Consider the following 27,755-nt stretch of genomic DNA (forward strand, 5'->3'; position numbering starts at 1 on the left):
TTTTTGCCTTGTGCAGCTAGAGCTAGGGTCTTCCTTGGCTCCTAACTGTATTTGGTGCAATGAATCACCGTTCTAAGCCAGGTTTTGGTAGAGGTGTCTATACCAAGAACATCAGATGGTGCTAACTAGCAAGCACCTTTAGGGGTAGGGTCCTTGAGGAGATTAAAGGTGAAATAAAAATCGGAGGGGATTCTACACTGGGAGTCAGTGGAGATGGCAAAGGATGTTCTGCTGCCTTTCTTTCCTTTGCCTGGTCATAAGTAGGAAAATTATTCTCTGTCTAATGCTATCCACCAGAATAAGTTATAATTAAAAGGAAAAAGAAAAGTTATCACCCAAAAGTTTTGTTTCTTTGGAAAACTTAAATACTGAAAATACTGGGCTGATGTTCAGGTTAAGAGGGGAATGCTTACTGGAGATGGTGGCAACTCTTGGGAAAAAAAAAGTGTATCTAACAACAAAAATAAGTGTGGGAAAGACATTCCTGGTAACTGGAAGTGATAAACTGTGGTTTAAAAAAAATTAGATGTTCAGATTAGGTTTATAAAAAATAGCAGAATGGAGTGATTTCATCACTTGTCCTGCAAATTTTTGTAGCTTCAGAATTAAATTCTTCTCCACCAGGATATTTGTTTTTGTTCATGACAGATTCACACAAACACTTCTCAGGTATTTGTCTAAGTGGGGTTGTGGTCAGACTGAATTTTAAGGGATTTAAAGTGTACTGTCATACATCGTGCTTTAAGGTGGGTCACCTATTATTTTCCAAATTATAATGCCAATTGTAGCAACAGGCTCAAAAGTCTCAGAAAGAAGTGACTTATTTAAGTCCTAGGCTGTTACTAACAAATGATTTTTGCTCATGCTGGTCGGGGACACTGCTGTAATGTTGACCCAAATCACACAGAATCACAGAATCACAGAATTTCTAGGTTGGAAGAGACCTCAAGATCATCGAGTCCAACCTCTGACCTAACGCTAGCTGCATTACTGCAGTCTGAGGGCAAATGCTTTCCTCTTGCTATGTTTGTTCAAGACCCAGGGGCTCTTCCCCTGGCTTTAGGGCAAAATTGCAGGGCTGTAACTGCTATGGGGAAGCTGCAGTTTTAGGTAAAACTTCTCTTCTTGAGCTCCTTAGGATCTAGTCTGTGACTCTGTTATTTTAAATAGTGTTGTTTTATTTAAGACACAGCTATAGTAAATTAATTATAGTAAATTAGTCAGTCTTTTAAAGGCTGTTGATGCACATTTGTATGGTGCATATACAGAGCCTGTATGTAATGTATTTAAGTTATTAATATTGAACAATAAGGCTGAAGAACTTCAAAAAGTGGGCTCTTTCTCAGAAATAACCTAGACGTCTGGTTTTAATGTGATTCAGCGGGAACCAAAGAAAAAGAGGTAAAAACCCTTAATTCAAAATATTTCTGAACAGACACGGTCTTATCTAATAACAACACTGAACATATGCTTTTTTTCCGAGGCAGGATTTCTGCTGTGAAAGCCTAATGGGGTTTTTTCTTCCATCAGAGTAAATATGTACTCAGGAAGGAGTAATAAGAGCTTAAACTGTAGGGAGCCTGCTGAATATTAGCAAATTTAGTACTTTGAGGATGAAACTTTGCCCTGGTCTGTTTTGGGAGTTTGAAATAAAAGTAAAAACTATGAAGACTGCATGTTGCATGTGTGTGTGAAGTTCAGAATGTGTATATTCATAGGTTCCCTTTCTTTCCCCCTCCCCTTTTAACATGTAGATTTATGAGGAATCAAAGATGAACTTGGAGCAGGAGAGGCCTTTTGTCTGCAGTGCCCCAGGCTGCTCACAGGTGAGTGGAGTCAGCGGAGATATTAATTGAGTCCTCAGCACTAGCTCTGGCTTGTATAATGCCTCCCGATATATTAACACATGTCTAATAATAATGTGGGTGGGTTGTTTTTTTTTTGTTATTTCTTTAAGTCTTTTCCCACCCCCCAATTCCCTCCTTGCCCTACAAGATATTACTACAAAATATTTAAAACAGACATAACAGCCATTCAACAGTGAGTTGGTAGAAGAGCTTCTCATGCTGCTTCTTCCTCATTCCTAATGCTAATGTTTCAAACCAGGTATTGCAAATTCATTAATAGCTAGCAAGAGAGGCCACACTAGGCAAGATGCATTTGTATTTTTTTCTGCTCGTACGTACAAAGCAATGTCTTACATTTCTCACTAGGTACAGAAAATCTCCTGATGATTTTTAATACGTAAATAAATGCCACCTTATTAGCTATTAAAAACAAAACAAAGCAAACAAACAAACAAACAAAAAAAAACACAAAACACACACACGCACAAAAACCACAAAATCTTTGAGAGAAATCTCTACAAAATATTCTATATTGAAAATGCAGCCTGTAGATAAATTCTGCTCCTGTTGGAGATTCCTTTTGACTGGCAATCTGCCATGTGCCTCTGAGGATATGATCTGACCTGTAACGTGGTGTTTTATATTGAAAAAAAAAGAAGTTTTAAAAGCCTGAAGTGACAAGTATTTTACCTGCTGAGATTTTTGATTGGGACTCATGTGTTTCTTCTAAAAAAAAAAAAAAAAAGCAAAAAAAACACACTGTGATCTCTTCCAGTGGCGAGGGAAGTTCTGTGTGTGGCACCTCCCACCCTAATTTGTTTTAGTGACAAGCATTTGCAAGTAAAATCTTCGGGCAAGGACATCTTTAGGGCTTTTGCCACAGGCTTCCTGTATGCATCTGTTTTAAGTGATCTAGCTTACCTATTTCTCAGATTCCCCATCTCTTAATGAGGATATTTCCCTCTATGTTGAAAATTTTCAACTGGCTCATATTTTCACAAATCTTTATGTTCCCATGGTGGAACAATGGGGAAAAAAATATTGTGTGATTATCACAAGAGCGTAGATGTCGTTTTTGTTAGGAACTAAAATAAGAAAAAGAAGAATTCTAAAATCCTGTTAACAAAAGGCCATGAGCAGCTTTGCTGTTTTACTAAGTGGGAGCCTTTCTATAGATGCTGGAGTGCATCTTTCTGATTGCCTCTCTGACCAAGGACTTGTGCCTTCAGACGTCCACAGGCAGAGTTAAAACCCTCACTGGACTACTCTATCACAGAGGTAGTATAAAATGAAAATATCCGAGTCTTATAGTCAAAGTTTGTTTAACTTTTGTTAAATTCTAGAACAAACTTCCACTCATGTCAGTGGACTTAAGTGTTCTCACTCAGTGGAGGGAAGCTGATCCAAATAAGTTCACTTAGGTGCTCAGAGATTTTACTTTGTTGTATGTTGTTACAGTTTGGGAAGGTGATAAGCGTAGATGTAACTTCATCATAAAAGGCATTTAATTTCTCATTCCAAAACATGATCTCTTTTTATTATAAAAGAGGAATTGACAGGAATCCACCTCAGCTGCCTGGGGAGTTGCTTGTCCATCAGCCAGTGCAGATGTGTGTTCGAGGCTGAGAATGTTGGTATTCTGCGTGAGGAAGAAAGTAATTTACAATAAAACACACAGAAGCTTGAACTGAAGGAACAGCTTCTCCTCAGTCACACAAGGCCCTCTTTAAGCCTGGCTGATTTCACCCTGAAGACAAAGTATGGGGTTACATGAAGGAAAATCCATTTCCATGAGAAGAAACATGTTTTCTGTCTCACAATTCCGTTGAGCGAGGTCTTTCACAAATTCCGTTTGTTCTTAACTTAAATTTCTAGTGCTGCATTTCTTCCAGATGAGTAAGCAATGAACCAGGATTTGACAGTGAGGAAAAGTTTTTTGGGATACACATATTTATTTATTTATTTCCAGAAAACTCATTCCTATTATTTATGCTGCCTTGTCTATGGGCTTAGAAGTCTTAGAAGGTGTAACCTATTGCAGCTATTTATACCATAGCCACAAGCAAAGTCACTTAGCCAAGAATATGCTGTGTTGAAAGCCTTATGTCGCTTTAACTCTGTCATTGCCAGTTTTTGACAGTTTTGTCCTATTGTACCTGTTGCTTAAAAAAAAAAAAAAAGTAAAATAATATTTATTTATCTTTCCCAAAGGCATGGTAAACATCTCTTGGTGTTCGCTAGTCCTGAAATAACCCTGTTAAAACTACTACAGTAGTTTGTAATAAAGGTCTGTATATGCACCTTCTGGTGAAGAAAACAATTTTGCTCTTAGAGCACAGGTATTCAAGAATTTCAGCATTTTTTTCAAGCATCTCTCTTCTCTGTCTTGTTTTAAAGAAACTATTTGTTGTAAAATTATGTTATCAGATTGTAAAAAACAAAAACAAACAAAAACTTTTAGCACACCCGTTAGTTTCTTCCAAAGCAGGACTCCATCTTCCCCGTTTGACAAAGGGAAGAAAGTTAATTTAGTATCGTAAAGGATCGTAAACAGTTGTTAGCTACTGAACACCATTGCACTGGCAGTTTTAATCAAGTTTTCTGCAAATAAAAATGATTTTTTTTTATGAATACTTTTGGGTAGGGGAAGGCTGGCTTCTCTGATTATTTTTATTGCTGTTCAGCAGATAGAGGTTGCAGAAATACTCAAAAGCAGAAAAATACAGTGAAGTGATTTAAGATATGCTGTATTACTTTGCATTTGCCGTGGGCTAAGAGTGTACACAATAGCAGTTATCACAGTTCCTCAGACACGTGGTGACCTGTGAGGTGGTGGTAATAGAGCATGTGTCCATGACCCTTAAAAACTAAAACTTGGTCTTGCAACTTTTTTAAGCAAATGCATAACCCCTTTCCGTTTGTAACCCCAAAAAGCACTGCAGCAAATATATTTCTGAGTACAGATATTAGTTACTCATATTCACTTGCTGTTCCTGTGCCATTTGAACACATTTCTGGCAGGATACATTTCTTTCTCTCTCTCATTTTTGAAATTCTGTCTAATGCCAAAAGTTTATTAGAGAATTAATTTTTTTTTTCTCTCTCTCTTTTTTTTTTTTTTTTCCTTTCTCTCTCTCTCTGTGTTTGCCTGACAGCGTTTTCCAACAGAGGATCATCTGATGATTCACAGGCACAAACATGAAATGACTTTGAAGTTTCCTTCAATAAAAACAGATAATATGTTATCAGGTAAGAAGACACAAATTCAAGAGTCAAGATAACTATTCAGATGATGTTGAAAGCATGACTCCTACTGGAAAGCTACTGGCAAAATACCTCCAAGATTGGTTTAAAAAAATCCAGCTCCAGTTCAATAACAAGTAGAGGTAGAATAAGCTAGAATGTGTATCTTTGGACAAAAAGACAGCTGCCATTCTTATGCCTTCCCACAGGTTTGGCATAAGAGGGAAGGAAATTGTTGAACCTCAGCCATGCTGGCAGCTCTATCACTGACTCCCTTGTCAACATGCAAGTGAAATACAGGCACTTAAGCGCATGTCACCTGGGAGCCCAGCAGTGAGCGTGTTAATGAAGTGCCTTTGTACCATTCTTGTAAGACTCACTATTTTAAGTATGACAGGCTCACTTCAGCAGCTGTAACAGGCCACCTTTATGTGAGCCACCTTCATAAAGGCCTGGCCACTGTAAATAGCTGTAAATCCTCCAGTTGAAGAAAGGTAAACCTTTACCAGTGGGTAATATCCAGTACGCTTTCTCCCTAGAATTAACCATTTATCTCCACACTCCCCACCCCCCACCCCCCACCCCACTCCCAAATCACACAAAGTTATTGGATACAGAACTATCCTTATGTGCAATTGCGGCCTTTAGTTTATGTGGTTTTCTCATACTCTTGTTGGAGTAACAACACATTGGTGGCTTGCTGGCATTCAGCAACTGCCGGGTAAAGTCAAACTAACCCTAATTTTACCATTTCTCTCCTCTACTATAAGCAGAAATTCTTCCACCTCTGGCTGTTTTAGATGCCCACATATCACAGTTAAGAGGTTCTCCAACAGGCTAACTCTTATGTATTGACCACTTCCATTTTTTATGAAAAACACGGTTCAGTAGCAATTGCTTGCAGATACTTGATTTGGCTTTTGTTTTGTTGGTCTTTGTATTTGGGACTTTAGTTACCAGTAAGAAATCAGGTAGACCTCACCCCAAATTGAATTTCTTTTCCTCTTAGTTTCGCAGGTGCCATAGTGGACTAAGATTAGAAAGAACCAGTATGCAGTATATTGAGCAGGGCTTATAAAGTGTGTGTGTGCTGGCTATGCCCACAGAATCCTGTGTTTGCAAGCACAAATGAGAAAGTGCTGCTCTTGCACTTGGCAGTTACCTCTGGCAGTGAAACTGCTTGAAGACATCTGTAATGTGAACCCTGCAAAAGTGCTCAATTTTGTTAGAACTTTCTGTTTGGCAAGAGTTTGGCTCTAGGGTGGTTTCTAAGGAGTATATTTGGTCATCAAGGGTCCCATGAGTAGATTAGCTCCGTTTATGTTTGGTAACTTCTATGATACAGCTGTCCTATTCCTTCTGATTGATTACTTTTTGCAGCAAAATGGACTGGCTTCCACCACTGCTGCTGGTAGCAGGGCCCCTAGATCTGCAGATAGCCAGCTAAGTGTGTAGAAGTGCAGATTTTTGTGTTAATAGGGTTACACATTGTTTCTGATGGATGTATTATTTGCACTTTGTGTATGAATATCCTCTGTAATAATGAGAGTGAAAAGCTGTACGTGTTCTCAAAGACTGTGGCAAGCATGTCTGAGCAAAATGGCCTGGCAACCTGATGCTGTAGTGTATGTTTTTTTGTTTTTATGTTCATTTGGTGGATGTGTTTGTCATTTTGCAGCATCATAGATCTTCCCCTCACTGAAGGGAGACAAATGGTTGTTTCATTACCCAACTAAACCCTGGGGAAATCTAAATACCTTAAAGTTTAAGATGCTTTATTCTTAGATTTTGTAATGAAAAATTAATGATATATGGGAAAAAGAGACAGAGTTTTTTCTTAGACATTTGTCTTCATGTCTTCCTTTTTTTTTTTTTCTTTCATTTTTGCTCATTTGATTTTTTTTTTAATTATTTCTGTCATCAGTAGTTTCAAAGAATTGCAGCAGCAATTGCCCTATAATAAGCCAGGTGCAATGTTACTGAGTGGTGTTGTTTTTCTTATTTTTTTTTAAGCTGTCAAGAAGTCAGTCTGTCCGTTTTTTTCCAGTATGTTGTGTTCTATCTTTTAATGTGTCATTTTGTGTTTGAATCCATTCATTATTCCAAAAAGAAAGTGAAAAACTTGTAACTAGTGTGTGCAAAATAATGGGTCGTATGTTTTCAGGTAGCCATTAGTATTATCGTCTGTGTTTTAAGACATAACTAAGCCCCAGTCTGGGGTCAATATAACATCAGTAATATTTAGTATGCGTTAAGCACATCTTACATGAATGATTATTGGAGGTAGACACTAAAATTAATGGGGTTTGGGTCTTGTACCAATATAATATCTTAGAAACTGACCAAAATATTATTTAGGAAGTAGAAATATGTTTTTCATGTGAAATCTGTGATGAGATCTGAAATATCAATTTGCCTGTGGGAGGTAAAATTATGTGCTATATATAAAGGTATATGTTGTTATGTAGCCAGGGTCAATATTTAATAAACAAGGTTCCATGACCCAACTGAAATTATTGGTGTTATGCTGATTAATATGGTATGTCTGGCCAAGAGCTTTCATTGTTATCAACTAGCTCCACTATATTTACTTCAATTCTCTGATGCTGACTGAAGAACAAGTTCTATTGTATCTGGCAAATCTTGAACTAATTCAGAAACTTCAGGTAGGTTCACTATACAGGTTTATGTTCTCTGATGAAAGTCCACAAGGGTCATTTCATTAAAACATAAGTGTTTGCTTTGTTGAATAAAATGATGTTCATTTAAAAAGAGAGAAAAAGGTTAGTAATATTATTTGTTCCTTTTCATGTGTGTATTTTGTTTTTGTTTTAAAGCCTCCCTGTGAGTATGGGGAGAGAGTCATTGACAATTTCCATTTCAGCCTTTCTTAGCCAAAGGAGAGCCATTCAAGTTAACACAGAGTATCTTGTGAAACTTCTGTGACTTAGTCATCCTTGTAGGAAACTTTATAGTTATGTTGACTGAAATAAATGTCATTTCTGCTGTTGTAATGTTCTAACTGAACATTACATTGCTTTGAAACTCAGTAGTTTGTTAAGCACGTCAAAGCTTTTTGTTGTTGTTTTCACAACACTGAAATATTAAAGTCTGTGGGACAGATTGTTCCCTCCAGGTAAGTACTAAAAAGCTGTATGGAACTGAACTTTGGAAGGGAGGGACACCGAGATTCCTTATATATTAGATTTAGAAGGGAAGAAGTGAAACCTTACCATCTTTGAGAGGGGAAAAAGAAGTGCCCTTCCAAAACTGCTGAGAGCAGAGGAAAAGGACACTAGGATTATTCGTATGGAACCCTTGTTTCTTCCTCATTCTACTTACCAAAATCCTATCCTCTATTTTATTTTATTTTATTTTATTTTATTTTATTTTATTTTATTTTATTTTATTTTATTTTATTTTATTTTATTTATTTATTTTGTAGCAAAATGCACTGTAGAGACAGAAAATCTTTAGATGTAAAAGAGTATCTGCAAAAGTGCAAACGCATTACTTATCCAGGTACCACCTGTGTCAGTGAGGTGACATGTCATCCTTGGTTGACTCATTTTCTGTCTTGTTGTGACTTATACAGGGAGGTTTATCTAGAAAAAAATTTTGTAGATTTCAAAATGATTGGATATAATAGTTTTTGATTTCTTTTTCCCTTCTGTATCTTTCTCTTTACCAAATAATGAAGTTTCAGTTGCACTCTTTTCTTCTAAAATTTGAGCAAACAATTTCCAAGCAACCAAAAGAGATTGAAGATGTGTTGCACCCGGTACGTATACCCTCACAGAAAGCCCAATCAGTACATTAGGCAGTGAGTCTTCTGGAAGTAAAGTTCTTGGGAGCACACAGTTGTGAGCCCCTTTGTGAGAGCAGTTCCACTAGGTGCACTTCTTTCTTCTTTACTCCTCTGTCACCTACCTGAGGTCTCATGACCTTGAACTTCTTGATACACTTGGGTGGTATCCTGCTGAATCAACGAAGAAACTTTCTTGACTTTCTCAGGACATTCCTCTTCTCTTGTGGCTGTTTGATGGGCAGCCCTTCAAATTTCAGTCCTAGTCCTGTTATTCTGACTTTGTTATCATTGCCTGAAAGTATAACATGGGTAAGTATATAACTTCAACAGAGCCCACAGCTGAACAAGCCAAACGGCTGTTATTACTGCACATCAGACTAAACATTTTAAAGATGAAGAATCAAGTTACACTTTGGAACTGTGCTGTTAGATAGCTTTTATTAAGGATGAATAATGTTTGCAGTAGTTTAATGGTCAATACAAACTCTAAGAATATGGAAGGTTTTTTTTGTTGTTGTTGTTCTATTTTTTTTCTTAACTGGTATCATCTTTTAAAGTTTTCATTCATGCTTTGACGGATGAAGTTTAGGGATCTGAGGTAGTTTTACAAAATAGATTCAGGATGATTCATATAAAATCTCTATACAGCAAGCTAATGTTGCATTTGATGGTATTGTACTTAGTAAGGCTGTTGGTTTGAAAGCAGTATATTGAGACTTAGTGTCCTTTCAGAGGCTGTTTCTCTTTTTCTTTATTGAGGACTTCAGATTTCCCATAGCCTTACAGCATATTTTCAATATGCCTGGAGAAGCAAGATGCCTCACTTCAGACGCTGAGGGCAGATTTTCAAAATAGTCACCAGCCAAAATATATTCCGTGTATCAGGTTCCACTCAAAATCTGATTGCTGACTTTCCTCCTTTAATACACAATAGGTTGAGTTGGGATCTGCACAAGATTATACCTTCTGATCTTGCTCTGGGGCTTTTATGTTGTCCATTTACATTTTTGAGGTTTATTTGAACTTAATGTTTCTTGCAGCCTTTCTGGCTATGACTATGTAATTAGAGAGTCAGATTATTCATCTAAGTAACAGGCTGAACAAAATATTTATTGCCCAGTCTGAAACTTGGTGGGTTCTGTCTTCAACCTAATGGTAAAGGTCAGATAGAAATAACTTCTTAAGTAATTGTCAGATGGAACAGGTTAGCTGGAGCGAGTTCCCTGAAAACACAGGAAACTAGTGCTGGTGGCAGCTTGAGATGGAAAGATCTTTATTTGTTGAACAATAGGATTGGATTGGGATGGCTGGTAAACATAACAAACAGCCAGATACCTACAGTTAACCCAAACTGAGCCAAATCCCGAACTGCCCAGTTCAAAATGCAGCTTAGGTCATTGAAGTCCTGGGCTGCATGCTTAACAGTGTGCATGCAGGACAGTTTCCTGCAGTAACTCATGTCCTCAGCAGGAATGCTGAGAGTGGTGCTAGCTCTGTCTGAGTTTTGGTCCAGATGGGTCTGGCACATCCACTTGCTGAAGTACAACAAACCAGAGCCCTGTTCTCAGTGAGCCTGCAATAGTTGTGGGCGCTAGTGATAGCAACAAAAGGTTTGTTTGTACCAAACAGGGAACAGTGAGGTCAGGCACAAGCTGTTGGAACTATTAATGCATTTTTAAGTGCTGAGAATTAGGAATATTTTGTTAATTCTAGGAGACCTGAATGTGTAACTTATGCTAGGGTCTCCTTTGTGATACTGTTCCCAATTAAAACATAAGAGCTTGCCTAATTTAGGTTAAAAAATTACTGTGATGTTGAAAGTAATCTCTTCTAAAAAATTTCCCTCCTTCTGAGGGAGAACTTGTTTTCTAGGGGCAAAATAGTTACCTCAGGAGCAAAGTCCACTGGGTTTGGTAACCCTGAAGTCCTGGAATCAGTGGATGCAGTGTAATTACTATACTATGTATAAAGTCTCAACATTTTAAAGTTGGGATCTTTATCAGTTCTGCTCTCATATAAACACAGAGGTTTCATGGACTTCTGGTTTCTATGAATGTTGAAGGATGAAGTATTGCAAGGCAGAAAGAGCTCTTGGTTTACATCTGGCTGAGCTGGCTTCCAGAAGGTTTGTGGATGGAGTTCAGGGCATTTGGTTGGTGTTTTTTTTTTTTTTTTTTTTTTCCTCTCTGCCTCTCTGCCTTGACTGGGAGGAGAGGAGGGAAGGGAGGACTCTGTTGTAATAAAACCTTGCTCTGAATTCTTGCTGGTTAGATTCTTGGATCATAGAAACTACACCAACTGTATGGGGAGATTGATGTAGTCATTTATGATCACTGTGTCGATATGTAGGTAATGTAAATAGTGTCATTAATCTACCAGCTTTGATACTTTTAGATAATAAAGCAGTTAATTGGAAAGACTGACCACAGCTCGGTGTGTTTCAATGTAGGTAACACAATGCATTTCATTATTTCAGTCTGCTTATGGCACAGAAGATACACTTTTGGTACACATAGAAAAAGCAGTATGAAACCTTTGTACACTTCCTCTGGATTGTTTGTTTTCACTGTTAAAGTGGATTTATTTCACTGAGATTTTTTTCTGTCTTACATTCATGGAGTAGATTCTGAGCAGATAAGGAGCAATCATACTGACTTCAGTTACACCTATCTTATAATTGCTTTGTTACCCATCAAGTTGCCTCTGACCTGATGTATTCTGTTGTCGTAATGCCTGATTTCTTGATGGGCTGTGTGCCTTAATGAGAAATAACACAAATAACAAGACTTCTTCTATGTTAGTGTATTCTTGTCCACCCTGTTCCCTACCTCCCCCCATGTCCCCCTGAAGAAAATTTAGGACTTTTGGTTTTGGTTAAAGTGGTGCTATCTGCTTGCTTATTATGAAACCCTAGTTTCTCATCTTGGTCAAGAAAATGATAACTTTCTCATTTGATATGGATATACCACTTCTAAAAAAAAGATGTTTTGTGTATTTGCCTCACATTCAAATACCAACATACCCTTTATGACATACTTGGCAATGATTAACTTTCTGTTTTTCTACAAAGCCATTGTGGTGTTTGCTATAGTAGTATTTAATCCTTTTTGGATATAAAATCCTTTGCTCCTGCTTTTTAGTGCACTGAATTTCCAGTGCAAATTCCAGTCCATGGTCCAAAGACAACTCTGGTGAGAATCTACTGAGTTCAGTGAGGTTACCCCAGAGATCAGTTTGGCAGCCCTTGTTTAGGGTATGGACCTGTGAAGTGCTGAGTGCCCTCGGTCCCCATCAACGTCAGCACTTCGTTGACTTGGTTCCTTATGCTGAGTTTTTGCGAGAGTCTTGGAAAGTCTTGTATTTCTGACTCTGGTAATACAGTAGTCAGCTGTGAAAACTAATAGATAAATATGTGTGCATTCCCAAATGCTTGAGATTTGTTTCCCTTACGCTCACAAGTATAATGCTCAAGCCAAAAGAAATAAACCAGAACTTTAACATTAAGGACTTGCTTTCAATGTTACATCAATATATTTCTGATGGAACATAAATTCAAACCAGTGTATTATCCCTTAGATTACTTAAGAAGGTCAAACCTTTAGTATCATGCCTTCTACAGGTAGAAGTCAGCTTCACTTTGATTTCGCAAGGGAGGAGACTGATCCCTCCCACTCAGTTTCCAAGTGGAAACTGCATTTTCTCTTGTGTACATTCTTTTTGTGCTACCTTTTGTTTATTGTTTGCTTTGTTTTTCTATCCTGATCATGTAATGCTCATTGTGTCTCCCTGTACTGGAAATTGACCAAGATTAGGTGCAAAAAACTACTCTTTTTTTCCTTCCAGAACTCACTGAGGTGTGAAGCTCTCTTCTGAGGTCAGAATTGGCCAAGTATGGGCAACTGGGATTAGTTAGAGTTTTAATTCTTTAAAGAATTAATTTCAAACAATAGGATAGTTGTCAATGACTGTGCAGAAGATGAGTTTTGAAGACAGTCCAATTTTTCCATGAAATTAGGTATTACAAAAAATATTGAGCTACAATAAGAAACTAACATGCAGGAGGAGGTTTTGTTAGTATAAGTTTGTTAACATGGTTCTGTACTGTAGTTTTGGGGGAGATGAGGAAGCTGATGTGGAGTAGTGAAGATCTTGCCTCAGAATTAGAGTTGCCTCAGAGCTGGTCTTTGAAGAGTTGCTGGCTCCCAAGTTTAGGCTTGATTTCTCATTTCCTGGAGAAAGACTAGCTGAGGGCATCACTGGAGCAACAGTCCACAGGGCAGTTATGCTCATCTGTCTTGCAGGTTTTTGAAAAGAAGGCCAAAAACCTTGTACCTTGACTCCCTCCAACCTGTGACGTTAAATAGAATCTTATCCTTCCCTAAAATTTTTGAGAGGGCAAAAAATTCCTCAAGATGAAGGCATGCATTAAAAATTGTTTTACTCCAGATCTCACAGTTTATATGTATTATCAACACTTTTAGGTAAAAAGAATACCTGAATGCTTCTTTGTGGTCAAGGTTTAGCTTTACATTCCTTCAAAAATCATATTAGACTCAGACCTTCATCATACCATGGCTAACTCCCCACATGTTGCAGAGTATGTGCATGTTGGAGGTGGTTTCAAGCACTGAAGGCATTAACTACTGCACATCTGCCACATTTACCTGTATGCTGCAGTGGAAACATGCATTGCCATGCAGACTGTGCGTTGTTTTGCATGTGCCTATTTCTGGAGGTTTATGCGTGGTTAAATGACCATTTGCACATGTTAAGGATATATACTTGTGTTACATGCTCTGTGAAAATCTGGCCTGTTTTCTTTCTGGTTGAACGATGACTGCTGCCTGTTTTCAGATGCTGCTGGCAAGCGTTGTCTGTCTGCAGTTCATAGTCAAACTTCAGTACTGTGTGGTTTGTTTTTAATGATGATGTGGTAGGAGTGGGATGGCATGAAGAGGTTAGCTAGCGTCTCTCTTCTTCTGGCAGACAGTTTCTCTTTCTTTTAAATGTTAAATATCAGTGATCATTTCATTTCATATTCTCAGATCAGACTCCTACACCAACGCGCTTTCTGAAGAACTGCGAGGAAGTGGGCCTCTTCAATGATATCGATTGCTCCTTAGAGCACGAGTTCAGGAAGGCACAAGAAGAAGAGAACAACAAAAGGGTGAGTGTTAGCAGACTGAACCTTTCCTTCCCCTTAAGGACACCGTGAAAGCAGATTGAGCTCTATTACCTGGTAGTAACCTTTTGGTTAGAAACTAGGTGGCACTCTAAGTTGTGACATGCTTTTCAAACTATTGAAACAGTTGACAAAAGAAACCCCAGACCAACAAAAAAAACAGCATTAAACTTCTAAAAGTGTGTAACTGTGTTTGCCAGGGTTTGATTCCAAGTCTCTGCTTTTAAGTAAACTATAATAAAAACCACACACCTCTTGAGGGAGAGGCTTGGGAAAATTATATCACCTTTGAAGTGAGGATTGCAAACTTGCTGAAATACAGTACAGGGAAATGTGGATTATGAGGAGGCATTTACTTCAAAAAGTTGTTTTTCTCTTACCTCTGCAACAGAGTGTCTTTATTTGTCACCAAGAATTCGTGTTGAAGGGACAAACTTTAACTTGCAATTCCTAGTAGATAATGTATCCCGTTTCCAATTAGTATTACATTACTCTCAGTATCTCTATGTTTAGGTTGAATTCTATAGGCCACTTTGAATGGGGTTAAGTAAGATCACATGGCCAAAGATTGTTACGGTGTTTTGAGGGATCCTAATGAGCTGTTAAAACTTTCAGAGAATTGTGAAATAGCTTAATGCACTATAGATGTCAGTGAGAGGTAATGTGTGAAACTTCAGCTTTTCAAGTAAGCATCCAAAGTTCTGGTTGCTTCTGAGAACTAAAACATGTAAGTCATGTGGGGCTTCCTAAAGGAGCATACTGCTTCCTTCTTCCTCCTTGCCATTCCTGAATAACCTGAAAAATGCCTCCCCTTCACAGTGTTCCCTTTTGTGCCTTTGTTTTCCCCTTTCCCATTTCTGCAACTCCTGGGAAATCTTGTGTGACATGTCCCCTACCATAGGAGTTCTCCAAGTATTGGACATTGTGTTATTTGGGTTAGTTCTCCCAGTAAGCTCTATTTGTCTATCTTGAGCATTAACCAGTACCATAGGCTAAAAGAAAGAAAAGAAGGCCACAAAGCAGCTATGGTGCTAAAGCCAGAGGGCACTTCTTAGCTTGCCTCAGCATTATTTTGCCTTTCAAAGTGCTGCTGCCTCCAATTGCAAGTGCTTTCCATGTAGGTGCTGTTTCTTATGTCTGCTGCATTGTCTTTTGCTTTGTTTGTTAATGATCGCTGTCCAATTAAAAACTCATACAAGTGAAATGTGTGAGTGTGGCTGCTGTGGCTGGTGAAATCTGGAGATAGCAGCATTTTGGGATCTTGGAGGTACTCTGATGTCTACAAAGTGAAGGCACTAGAGGGCTTTTTGGAAAAAAGTGGTGAGACTGATTGCTGAAATGCAGAAAGGGAGAGGCGACGTGTAAGAAAAAAGATGAGAAGGGAGTCTAGGAATAATTTGTGGCTTATAAGGAGGGAGATTGGGACAGATACGGAAGAGGAGAGAGACTGTGACGTAGCATTCTAAGTAAGGGAAAAGAGAGTCCAAATATGAGAGTCCAAGTTTTGGTCAAGGGTGGGGAAAATATCCAAGACCAACCTTTGCAGCTTTACATGCAAGATGAATGTTGGGAAACACTGATGTAATGAGATAAATATATCTAATTTTAGATTTAATTTGTCAATACTTTTGCTTCTTGTGTGCTGCCAGGGGGATAATTGGCCAAAATTAAGGAGAACATTTTTCTGTTTTCCTATGTCTTCAGTACTGATAATTTACAAAGAGGATTCCTAAGTGGTTCTTGCTGCTTTGTTTTTAGGAGTAGGAGATGAGCAGAAATTTACAGATGTGGACTTCTGTGCAACTAGCCATAAATTGCAAGGTTTGAAGTTGCAGAGTCCATTTCAGTTCACTAGAGGGTAGCTGCGCAATCTGATTGAAGTCTAGTCAAGGGTATCAAGTTACCTGATAATACCAGGTGTTGAGTGGCCTCTGGATGTCTTATTCTGCCCTCCTTCTACTAACCCCTGCAACTGCCATTAGTGATCTCCAGGGAGCATGATGGGAAGAGGGAGAAATTATATATATACAAAGCTAAAGTCATACTGTCTTGTTAACCTGTAATGTTTTTCTGTGTTTCCAACTATTCTGCTGTCTGTTCATTCGTATATTACTGACTAAAAGATAGGAATCTGAAACAGGCCCCAGAAGGGCTTTACACAAATGCAAGAAACAAAGGCCACAACAGAATGGGACTCCTCTGTAACTACTGCTAACAAAATACTTCTAACAGCCTGTACCTGGAATAAGTGCAAAGTAGCGTTCTTGTAACAGATCTACCAGCACTGAGAGACCAATATTAGCAGCATGAAAGTCTTACTCATGTCTCAGAAAATTCTTCCAAAAATATTTTTGGTCAGGTTAATTTCTTTGGACTCTGAAAGAAAGCTTTGTTTATTTTAGTATATCACTGTGGCTTAGCACACAGCTTGACATTGAAATCTTATAATAGAAAAACATTTTTTCCCCCCTCTTTGAGAGTCATCACTTGAAAACTGAAAGAATACAATCCAATTAGCTTTTATTTCCCTCATCTTTCCCTCTTCTTTTTCTTTCCCTCCTGGGAAGTGGGAACCCACAGGTGATCCATGAGAATTTGTTGTGATTAAGCTGGTTATGCAGACTGGTAACATTTCAAATTAGGTGTGACTTGCTGCGTGCATATTTCTAGGAACACTGTATGTACCCTTTTTGGAAAGGTAGTATTGAGGGGAAAGCACTTACATTATTATCCTAGCTGTTTAACCTGGAACAAATCATTATCATTCTGTCATGGTTGCTCATGTGTAAAGTGGGAGTAATGTCTCTTTCTGCTTCCCATACTTGATATATCTTATCTGTGAAGATTATAAGTTCATCCATCAAAGACCATCTCTTAAATTATATTTGGGTTAGCCTTTTTCCTGGGGACTGAATAGACTCAAGTAATAGTAATGATGAGGATCTCCAGGCCTTGAACTGAAATGAGAAAAGGAAAGTTATAAATGGAAATGAGATTGTCTATACCAGCAAATATTAGCAAGAAGTCTCTTCTGAAGAAAGGCCCACTCCCTGAAGGCAAAGGATGCTGTAGATCAGAAATAAGCATATCGGTAATCATATGAAAGAGGCTTTTTGCATCCTCTTGATGGCACTCTTCCTGACACAAGCATAATCTCAAATTCACCACCAAAATTAATACAGATAAAAGCATACCTATACTATCCTTCCACATTCAGAAGTGTAAATATTAAACCTCTCAAGAGCTCTCAAGTTGACAGCTCTGCCTCAGACAAAATTTGCAACCCAAGTCAGCAAGGCAGGAAATGCTAGCACCTTAACCTGCTAGCTGTAGGTTTTAAGTTTGCACTGCTCTGAGCATTAAGTACCCAAAGCACTTGCGATGCATTTTACTTGCAAACACATGACCTTTGCTGCTACTGGATAGGCCCTCCTGTCACATCTTGTTTTTAGCATTAAGGTTGGGTCTGATGGAGTATTGTCAAGGATGGGAAGAGTCAGGATTCATTTGTGAACTAATTGGACCTGATTCATTAAAATGTTTCTTCTGACCTCCCTGCATGAAACAAGAATGTAAATGCACTCAGCATACCATGTAGAATAGAATAGTACATACAGTAACATTTAGAAGCAGTGAGTTGAATATTTTCAATATGAAGGCATTTTAAAAATCACATTCTGCTCATGTTAGAATTTGGATACATCATTTCCTCAGACTTATCCTGCCATTTTGAAATCTTCTAATCAGCACTCAATGTTGCAAGATAATAAGTAAACTATGCAAATGAGGCTGGGAAACAACTATTAACAACTAGAGCTTGCTTATATTGTAGGTAGTTCACTGTCAGTCCAGGAAGCTTGTAGCCAGCAAGTCTTCAACATGGCTTAATGTTCCAGTTCTAATAGACTGTCTCACTGTAGGCACCTTACTGCTAGAAAAGCATCAGCAAAGTGAAGTAGTCCACTGAAGAAAAAAAGACAAATATGATGGTTGCATAGGTTCACACGATTAATGTGCAGCACGGAGTCATGTTTCAAGAATATGTTTTATTTTATTTTTTGTCTATTTTTATAGTAATGCAGGATAGGAGATCTGCAGATTGATTTCCTTCGAAGCATGATCTTGTGGGAGGTGGTGTCAATGCTGCAGTGTGCCAATGTAAAATGGTATAACATTTGAGTGTGTGCCCTTCCTCTACAGCAACCCTGTTAGCTCCATTCTTCCCTTATAAATACACTGAAACCCCAGTGGGCTGTTTGAGATGAAACAGAAGAATATTGTTCTGGTACTACACAATTCAGAGGCAAGTGTTGAGAAACAGCTGTATTTCACTCATGAAGTGATACAAACCAACAAACTCATAAGTCTGCTCCCAGAGTACTTTTGATTCTCATTGACTGATATTTTGTACAGCAGAAAATGGCAAAGGCCTAGGTTTAAATACCTTTTATTTCAATTATTTTTAATTATGCAATCATTAATGCACATGCATGCATTTATCTAAACATGTAAGAATGTTTATACTCTTTTTTTCAAGTCAAAGTTCCCTCTGACTTCTTATTTTGTTCCTGAGATTATGTGGTGGGTATGTTGTAGCAGAAGAAAAATATGTGTAGAATTGATTTATGTTAATACAGTAGCTAAATGACAGGGTACCGTGGCTGCACTTGTTTTAATAGCTTCAACCTGTTACTTTATCAATCACTTAAGCTGTGGTCAAGGTGATAGCTCAAACTTAGTAACATAGAATAGCCAAGTTGGAAGGAACCAAGTCCAATCAGGTCCAACTCTGGGACCTCAAAGTACCACCCAAAAAATCAAACTGTGTATCTGAGAGCATTGTCCAAACGCGTCTTGAACTCCAGCAGGCTTGGTGCCATGACCACTGCCCTAGGGAGCCTGTCCCAGTGCCTGACCACCCTCTTGGTGAAGAACCTTTCCCTAACATCCAGTCTGAACCTGCCCTATCCCAGCTCCATGCTATTCCCTTGGGTCCTGTTGCTGTCCGCGGAGAGTAGAGTTCAGCGCCTGCCCCTCTGTTCCCCTCATGAGGAAGTTGTAGACTGTGATGAGGCCTCCGCTCAGCCTGCTCTTCTCCAGGCTGAAAAATCCAAGTGACCTTAGCCAATACTCATACATCTTCCATATAGTGCTTTATAGTCCTTTACCATTTTTGTTGCTCTCCTTTGGACACTCTTTAACAGCTTTATGTTTTTCTTATACTGGGGTGCCCAAAACTGCACATAGTACTCAAGGTGAGGCCACACCAGCGCAGAGTAGAGTGAGGCAGTCACTCCCCTTGACCAGCCAGCAATTCATTCATTCTTAATTCTTAAGTTCAAAGTCCAAAATATTACCCCATATTGAAAGATGGAAATATAATAGTTCCCATACTTTACATATAACATATGTTTTTTTGCAGATGTGAGCATCTTCATATCATTTCTTCTGGGTGACACAATTGTATTGAGTTTTCAAATGTTCTAATTTTGTCAAATTAAATAGACTTACTGATCTGCTTTATGGGCTCACTGTTGGATTATAAAATCCCTTTTTTTCTTAATTATTAACTTTTGCAACATTTCTGTGGAGAATGGGAATTCTTTCTCTTATTTTCTAAGGAAGAAGAGATTTCAAAGAATGTTGTTTTCCAGAGCTCCTTTGTAGTGGGACACCAAGCTCCTGAAGAAATTGCAGACATGGAGTGATATTTCCATGGAGATATTTCCCCTTCACAGTTCTGCCAAGCAAGCAGTTTTCTGTGTCTTTTGGATCCTAAATATCTTTAGCAGTGTGGCCCCAAAAGATTGATAGAGATCTTCAAAGGCATTTTGGTGTCTTGCTCTCACTGAAATAAAGCAGGAGTGAATCACTGAGCTACCATAAAGGATATGGACTCAAGTGACTTGCTAAAAATTACACAGGAAGTCTGTGGCAGAGCCTCGGATTGATTCCATATCTCCTCAGCCTCAGCACAGGGCATCGCACAAACCATGTGTGTTAAAGATTTATCAGCTGTTGTTCAGTGTTGCTAAAGACAGGAAGAATGCTCTCCTCCTCTCTCCAGATGGGTAGGCCTGCTGTATTTTAACTGCTTTTCTTAACTTGTGGAGCTCTCCTGGTAGCCACGTGGTGATACATTACTTTTTACATGGGAATTCTGCAGTTGGTACTTTGGTCCATTGACTTTGAGAGTCTTGTTTTGAGTATATATCTGCAGTTGAGGCACTTATTCCAGGCACTTTGTTATGTTGAACTGCTACAAAAGGGACTGCTTCTGCATAACTGTGCAGAAAAAAAAACAACTGTCAAGAGTTCATAACATGACCTTGCAAAAATATTCAGAGGAATGGGCTTTAACTTGGGCTTGTTGCTCAGTACATCTTGTCTTCTGCTGGCAGGCAGGTCTGTCTTACCTTCTTCTGATGCAATGGACTGTGCTTGAATGGATTTATGTATATAGATTCTCATAGTCTGAGGGAAGACCTGAATGCTTTTCCATCAGTAAGTGACTATAGCATGCAGAAAGGCAATATTGGAGGGCATACGGTTTTGATTGAGCTAAACCTCCCTAACCATAATCCTTCCATGTTCTTCTAAATTCCAGCTGATGAATCATCTTGCACAGCTCAGTCAGGACAGTCCACTTTCCTTCTGCTTTATATTGTCTCTGTCCCAAAGAAGTTGAGTCATCCTTCTGTAATGTTTGGGTTTTTGTTGTGTTTTGTATATTTTGGCTATGCCCAAAAAGGAAGTCTGCCTGATTTCATTCTGACATTTCCTTCACAACAACATTGAATAGTTGTTGTGCATTTTGCCTTGGTCTTCCTACGAGTGTTTTTAATGGCACAGCTTTCTTGTTACCTGCTCAGATTTCAGCAGCATGGACTGGATGGCACATGACGAAGGGATAAACCTTCCTTGTAGTAGTGTTTTCGGTAAGTCTATCTCTTAGGTAAAGCCCCTAATTCTTGGCAATCTCTCTAGAGTGTACGCTCTGCCATTAAACACAAACTCTGCTTCCCAGAGCTGAATTTTAAGTGGACTGCAGCATATATGGTTGGGTGGGTAATAAGATACTGCTGATATACTTCAGAGCAAGGTGCACTTTTACTTTATTTATGAAGATAGACATGCTGGTTGAGGGCTTAATCACAGCTGATAAATCATTTTAAGAAAGCCTATTAGAACCATATGCTTATTCTTTGTATTAATATGGTGTGTCTGTTTCTAGTCTAATAAGCCAGAGTCTCTTCCCCTTTCCCTTCCCCCTGCCTGGTGTGTGAACTATTTATCTGTTTAACTGATATCACTTGCCTAGGGGCATTTCTCTCTTTAAGAGGTATCATTAATAAAACAGGTGAGCAGAGGAGAGAGGAATTCTCACTCTCCAGAGCAAGTAAAGCTTCACGATTTTGGTCATCTGTGTTTAGATGGAATTCAAGAGCAAAGGTCCAAAAGCTGAGAACAGGAAACCTATCAATTAAAGGGTGGAGAACCACGGTATGGCCTTTACTCAGCATAAGGTTGTCATTTTGGCCCAGGTGGTTACAATCCTGGAGCCTGAGAGCTGAGAGGGGGTGGGTACACTGACATTTTGGTTACCTCACCTTCCCCTCCCTCAGCAAGGACTGCTGCAGGAACAGGTTCCATGGCCATCTAATGAGATCCACATTGGTGAAGTTATTCTGTGCCAAGTTCTATTTATCATTAATTGGTGGGTTCACTTGCAGATCTTTCCTATTATTTGCTGATTATACCCCTAAACATTTTATTATCTTGCCAAAATTTGGATGCTAATAATTTCTTGATTTATTGTTTGTTTATAACTGTCTACTGTCTAAGTGAAATGGACATAGTTAGAAGATTTCAAAACAGCAGCGAGCTCTTATGCTGACTGGGTTTCTTTCACATTTTGCACATGGCAGTCGTCTATTTATAAACCTCCGTAGGGACTCCTAAACCTTTACAGTTGGGTTCCTCCCACCACTTCAGCCCCTTTTCTCCCTTGCTCCCCCAAGGCAAGTCTTGTTTTTTTGGCATAAAGACAATGATGGTGATTGTTATATGGAGAAAATCCACACGCTATGAACTGTGGGTAAGGTTTTTTAATTTGTACCTCAAGCAAAATAAATTGGAAATTAAAGACATCCAGGAGAGTAAGGGTATTTTAACCATAAGAGATCTTGATCTGAGTTACTAGTAGTCCACAGTGTTACAAAATGAGAAACTGAAAATTTGCTGTACACCAGTTGTGAGCACTCTCTGTAGCAGAACCATTTTCAAATACTGTATGAAATTAATGTATTTCTAAAAGCCACTGAACCAGACTGTTAAATCTGAAGTACTTCAAAGTAACAAAAGGAATAGTGGAGAAGAGAAAAGTCAGAACAACCAAGCATGTGCCATAGTAGTTAATGAATGCTACAGTTGGATGTTACAACCTCATACATCTCCGGGGCAGTTCCATCAACTATAATGGAAGTAAAATTTCTAGCCTATTGCAGCTAGGCAAAAATTTGAAGGAAAAAAGCCTGTGCTCAAAGGCGAGAAAAAAAATCTCACGTCATGAAGAGATGTGAAGAATCTGGCTACTAGCTGATATCCTAATAATACATAAGGGTCTTTTAAAAAGCCTAATAGGGTCCAAAAATGTACATTTTCACTATTTCCTTATTCTGTTTTCTCTAAGATGTTTCTTTACAGAAGTTTCCAAGTCCTGTCTGATCAGATAAATATCAATTTACTTTCTTCCCTAATATGCGAGTAAATTGTTTGTGGCTTGGTTTGGTTCCTGGGAGGAGAACAGACATCGGTTTGCCATCTGAATGTACGTGTCAAAGTGCAGACCTGCCAGCGAGTCTGGGGCTGGGTGGGGAGAGACACAGGGAGAATGAACTCAGTGTTACAAACAGTCTCTTTTGAATTTCTACAACCTATTAGTCACAGCAAGCTGCCCTTATTGATTTTGGTAAGAGAGGTCACTTTTAATCCTCTAAAGTGGAGAGAGCTGCATGCACTCTCTATAGCATGACATTAAAATTGACACAGCTCTGCATCACTTCTATGAAAATGCCCTAAACCTAGATGGATTATGGCCTTGCCTTTCAATGGTTACAAGCTGCTAGGCAGAACATGCTAACCTAAAATTGGTATAAAATCTTCAAAATACTTGATAAGGAAAGCACAACCAAAAAAAAAAATAAAATAAAAAAAAAATCTGAGAAAATACAAGCAGCCCAAAAATCTGCCCTGCAGTAATAGGCCATTTGTCCTAAGAAAGTTTAATTTCTTTTTTTAAAAAATACAGAGGAGTCGAGATTATCGTATTAAAGAATAAACAAAATTGATCTTATTCTATGATTATGAGGAAAACTTACTCTGGTTGATGGCCCTTGCTAGTTTTGTTTATGTTCTTTAACTAACTAAATCTTTGAATACAATCAGAGTAGTCCCACTTGAATCTTAAGTGTGCTTCAAAACAAATAGCAGAGGTGAACTCTCAGCAGTTTTCTTTTCATCTTTGTTATTCCTGTCCTGACCCTTTTTTCCTGCCTAGTGATCATTTGTGACATACCGTTATTAAGAGAAATCTTCTTGAGGGAAAAATGTGCTCAGTGAGGACAGGAAAACTGTTGTGATCCCAGAGAAGTATTTTTTTTTCCTTTGGAATTCTGGAAAAGGACCAGTGTCCAGAATAATTTTATGCCAGATGTTATTTGGAAATCTTTTTTTTTTTTTTTTTTTTTTTTTTTTAAGTGGTCATTGATTTTTTGAGTCTCAGTAAAGGTGTGCAGGAAAATATGTTTCCCTAAAGGTGTTTAGGGAAACACGTTGCCTGGTCATGTAAGCCTTATATTCTCCCTTTTCATTAGATATGACTTTTATTTATTTATTTTTTTTCTTTAATCCATTTCACCATAACAGGGGAAACTTATGATTTTATTCATATTCTCCAACATCTGACTGCAGTTGGTATTTTGTGCTGTGCCTCATTTTTCTAAAGGCAACCATTATTGACGCCAGCTGAAAAAAGCTGGAGTTCAGATAAAACTACTGAAGTTACAATTACAAAACCAATCATATTCTGCATCTGTCTCTACCTCCCTCTCCCTCCAAAAAACCTATGAGGTGGGTTAAGGCTGATGAAAACAGCAAGCTCAAGACCCTGTTCACCAACGAAGAAGAAAAAAGCACAAGATCAAGACTTCTTGCTTCTTATTAATAGTTAGAAATATTCTTTATAAACAAGAGATATCTATAAGAGGAACTGCTATAAAATAATAAATAAGGGACAATGGCACACTTTAAACCATATAGTCTGTAAGTGTAATGCATGTGATGACTAAGGTGCTTGACTTCCATGCCACAGCACCTTTCACTAGGCTAACAGTACTCTACAGTTGTTAGCTAAGTAGGTCTCTCATCTCCTTTTCAACAGAGATTAAAGTAAGTATGTGTGTGTCTATGTGTGCGGTGTGCCTTCCCCTCCTACATTGAGAGAGATTTGCTTTTTTCCTCTTCTTTCCTCATTTGAGGGGGGTGGGGGGTGGTATTTTCTCCCTGCTGTACACGCAGAAAGGGAACTGGCTTTTGGCTTCACCACTCTCACTGAGAAGTGGCACAGCAGCAGCACAGCAGGATTAAAGGTGAATACTGCTTATCTTGTTTGCTTTGATCTGGCAGTTTTTATTTTTATTTTTATTTATTTTTATTTATTTTTATTTTTATTTTTGACCCAGTCCTAATTTTTCTCTTCCTAGCAATGGAGAAATTAAAATAAAAAATGTTGCCAGTTCCTCCTCCTTTGTGTTGAAAGAGTCTGATCTTGGGGTCCTCCCTAATGTCCTAACACTGTACAGAGTAAGGGAGGAACATTCACACTGAAGAAGAGGAAAAGCAATGCCAGTCAGGCAAGGAGAGAGCTGGAGATGTTATGAGGCTGTACGGAAAAGCAATGCCAGTCAGGCAAGGAGAGAGCTGGAGATGTTATGAGGCTGTACGGGGAAAAGAGAAAGATGAATGAATAAAAGAAGGAAGGAATAGCACTAGGCAGAAACTAAAAAGGCAGTTCTTAGTTTTCAGAGGAGTGAAGTATTAAAATAATGCTGTGATTTTGGATAAGCAGAGAGAGAAGAATGTGAAAAAGTATAATTCTCCTCTTCCCCATTGAAATAATATATTTAAGGATGAATTTGGTGAAATAAATTTTGCTTCATGGAAACTGAGTCAGTGTATCCTCTTAATGTTGAATTTAGATGTCAAAAGATGCAGCTGTACAAGAAGAGAGATGGAGATGCTCAATTGATGATTGGTATTATAATATTTTCCTCCTGGAAAGGAGGAGGGGGTTGGGACTGAGCCTGGATGCTATTGTTTCTGTTTTCAGTCGTCTTTATAAAATATTTTCCTTTCCTCACAGTCTTGTTTTGTGTCTGAAATCTTTGTCCCATGGGATGTATGTATCTATGTAAGGCCCATTTCTCTAATGAAAAGTAGTTACCGTAGTTCTCTCCCATTTATATTATATTTTTGTTCCAATACTGTAAACTCATGCAAACGTGAATGCCAACATACACATTTTAGGACAACTAGAAAAACTATTAAGTTTGTTACGCCTCCACACATAAGTTCTTATTTTGTGGATTATTGTTTGTCCTGAATCTTTTTCAGGTACACTTCTCCTACCCTAGTTTCTTCGCTTTGCTTTATCCATCTCAGCCAGTTAAGTATGTATATAAATGCTTTTCTGAAATGGGGCCAAAGACCACGTACTTCAATAGTTCTTAATCATGTGTTTAACTTCAAGCATGTGTGTATTCAAGCTTGTTGAATAGAGATAGTTTGCGAAACCAGGGCTTCCCAACATTAGGATTTCAATCGTCTGTTTTAATGTATCTTTATTATTGCCTCCCATGGACTATAGGTAGCTATTGTTACTTGAGTCCTGCAGATGAAGAAAGTTACAGTTTGGATGACAACCATTTAAGGGTAAAAACAATCTTTTGGCTACCCTGCTATTACAACTATTTTTTTTACTTTCTCCTAATAACTAACTAGATTATGTTCCATGAATGGAAATAATGATTGGAATTTCAAGTTATGTTTAGAAACTTACTCATTTCTCTGGAGGAATAAAAATGACCTGCCACTTAAAAACAAACAAACAAATGAAAAACTATAAGAATTTTTTGAGATTTGTGTATTTTCTAACAAAACTTGGTAACAAGGTGGTAGTGTGTATATATATATATATATACACTATATATATATATATATATATATATATAATATATATGCACCATTATTGACAAAATTAATGCAAAGCACATATCCAGTCTTCTGGATACATAATTTTTTGTGATTTCTTGAGAAAGTACTTTTAAATTACAGTAAAATTAAATTAAAATCCCAATGACTTTTTCATTTACTTGTATCCTTCTGTGTGCAAATGGGGTAAGCAAACTGCACTATGTTGTTTTGGTTTTTCTCCATCCAGGATCACAGGTAACATGGGATGGAAAGTAGATTCCATGGAGCAGGTGATGTCTCTGTTGGAAGATGCAGGGGAGGAGAGAAAGGCAGTGAGGGAAATGTTCCTTTCAAAATAATTCTTAGTAAACTGTTAGTGATGAGGTAGTCAAATGGGCTTCCTGATGACAGTCTAAGTCATCAAAAAACAACAACAACAAACAAACAAACAAACACAATCATTTTACTATTGTAGTTGAATTGCTTAGTAGTGTTTCACAACAAAGTGCACTTCCCTTGTTTTTATGTAAGGTGGTAAGACTTAAAAATATAATTGGGCTTTCTCTCTCTTTTCTTGCTGCTTTTCAGTATATTCACTTCCTCGCATTCCATCTTCAAAACAGCTAATCCGTATCCCCTTCTTCTTGAATAGCATTATCCTGACAACACAGCAGTGAAAAGAACCAAGACTGCAGGACTTCTAACAATGCCGGAGGGCCCCAGGAACAGGAATGCCCTGAAAAAAATGTGCTCCCATCCAGCTGCCCTTCATATTGTTGTCTCCCTATCCAATTTACTAGAGAATTTCCCACTGGCTCTTGGCTCGTTCCCAAATGAGAATGTAATCTTTTAAAGATTACACTGCATAATGGAGGGACAAGGAGCTCTTTATTAACTGGGATGGGGAGTCACTTGCTATTAGGAAAGGGAGAGGGATGGACTGTAGCAGTGTTTTGTGAGCTCTGCTTTCTGCCCCTTCTTGTCTCCTCAGTGGTAGGATGGCAGGTTGGGAGGGGGAAACCACTGCAGCTGCATTGTAAGGAAAAATAATTGAATGTAGGTTATGATTATGGCAATTACTTTTATAACGTGAGGGATTATGCCATAACTATTCTGTTGCCAACAAGATTAAATAACGAACTGAATGCCACAGCATTTTTTAATAATAATGAAAAAATCTCTGCTTGTTTTGAAGTTGATGTATTCAAAGACTATTAATACAGTGTGAAAGAACTGAGAAACTAAGGAAACGGAAGTGCTGCCTGTATAGATATTGTTTGTCTCAGATTCTTGTCACTGTGACTTCAATGAGCTGTGCCAGCTAGACACCCTCACCTCCCTTTCACCATGTAAAGCCATGTGATACTCTGATAATTTTCAACGCTCCCTCTCCTATCAAGCAGAGAAGCTTCCACTACTTATA

At 38.3% G+C, this 27,755-nt stretch overlaps 1 protein-coding gene across 1 annotated transcript in view; it reads left to right on the forward strand.

Annotated features, from left to right (window-relative positions):
- Positions 1-1,759: 1,759 nt before the first annotated feature.
- Positions 1,760-27,755, forward strand: part of CREB5 (cAMP responsive element binding protein 5) — a 212,816-nt gene continuing 186,820 nt past the window's right edge. Inside the window, exons 1-3 of the mRNA XM_032183330.1 lie at positions 1,760-1,826; positions 5,003-5,096; positions 13,944-14,065. Of these exons, the coding sequence (XP_032039221.1) occupies positions 1,773-1,826; positions 5,003-5,096; positions 13,944-14,065 (270 nt within the window). The 5' untranslated portion in view covers positions 1,760-1,772. The remainder of the gene's footprint in view (positions 1,827-5,002; positions 5,097-13,943; positions 14,066-27,755) is intronic.

Source organism: Aythya fuligula, chromosome 2 (assembly GCF_009819795.1).
Source record: "Aythya fuligula isolate bAytFul2 chromosome 2, bAytFul2.pri, whole genome shotgun sequence".
Taxonomy (NCBI): Eukaryota; Metazoa; Chordata; class Aves; order Anseriformes; family Anatidae; genus Aythya; species Aythya fuligula.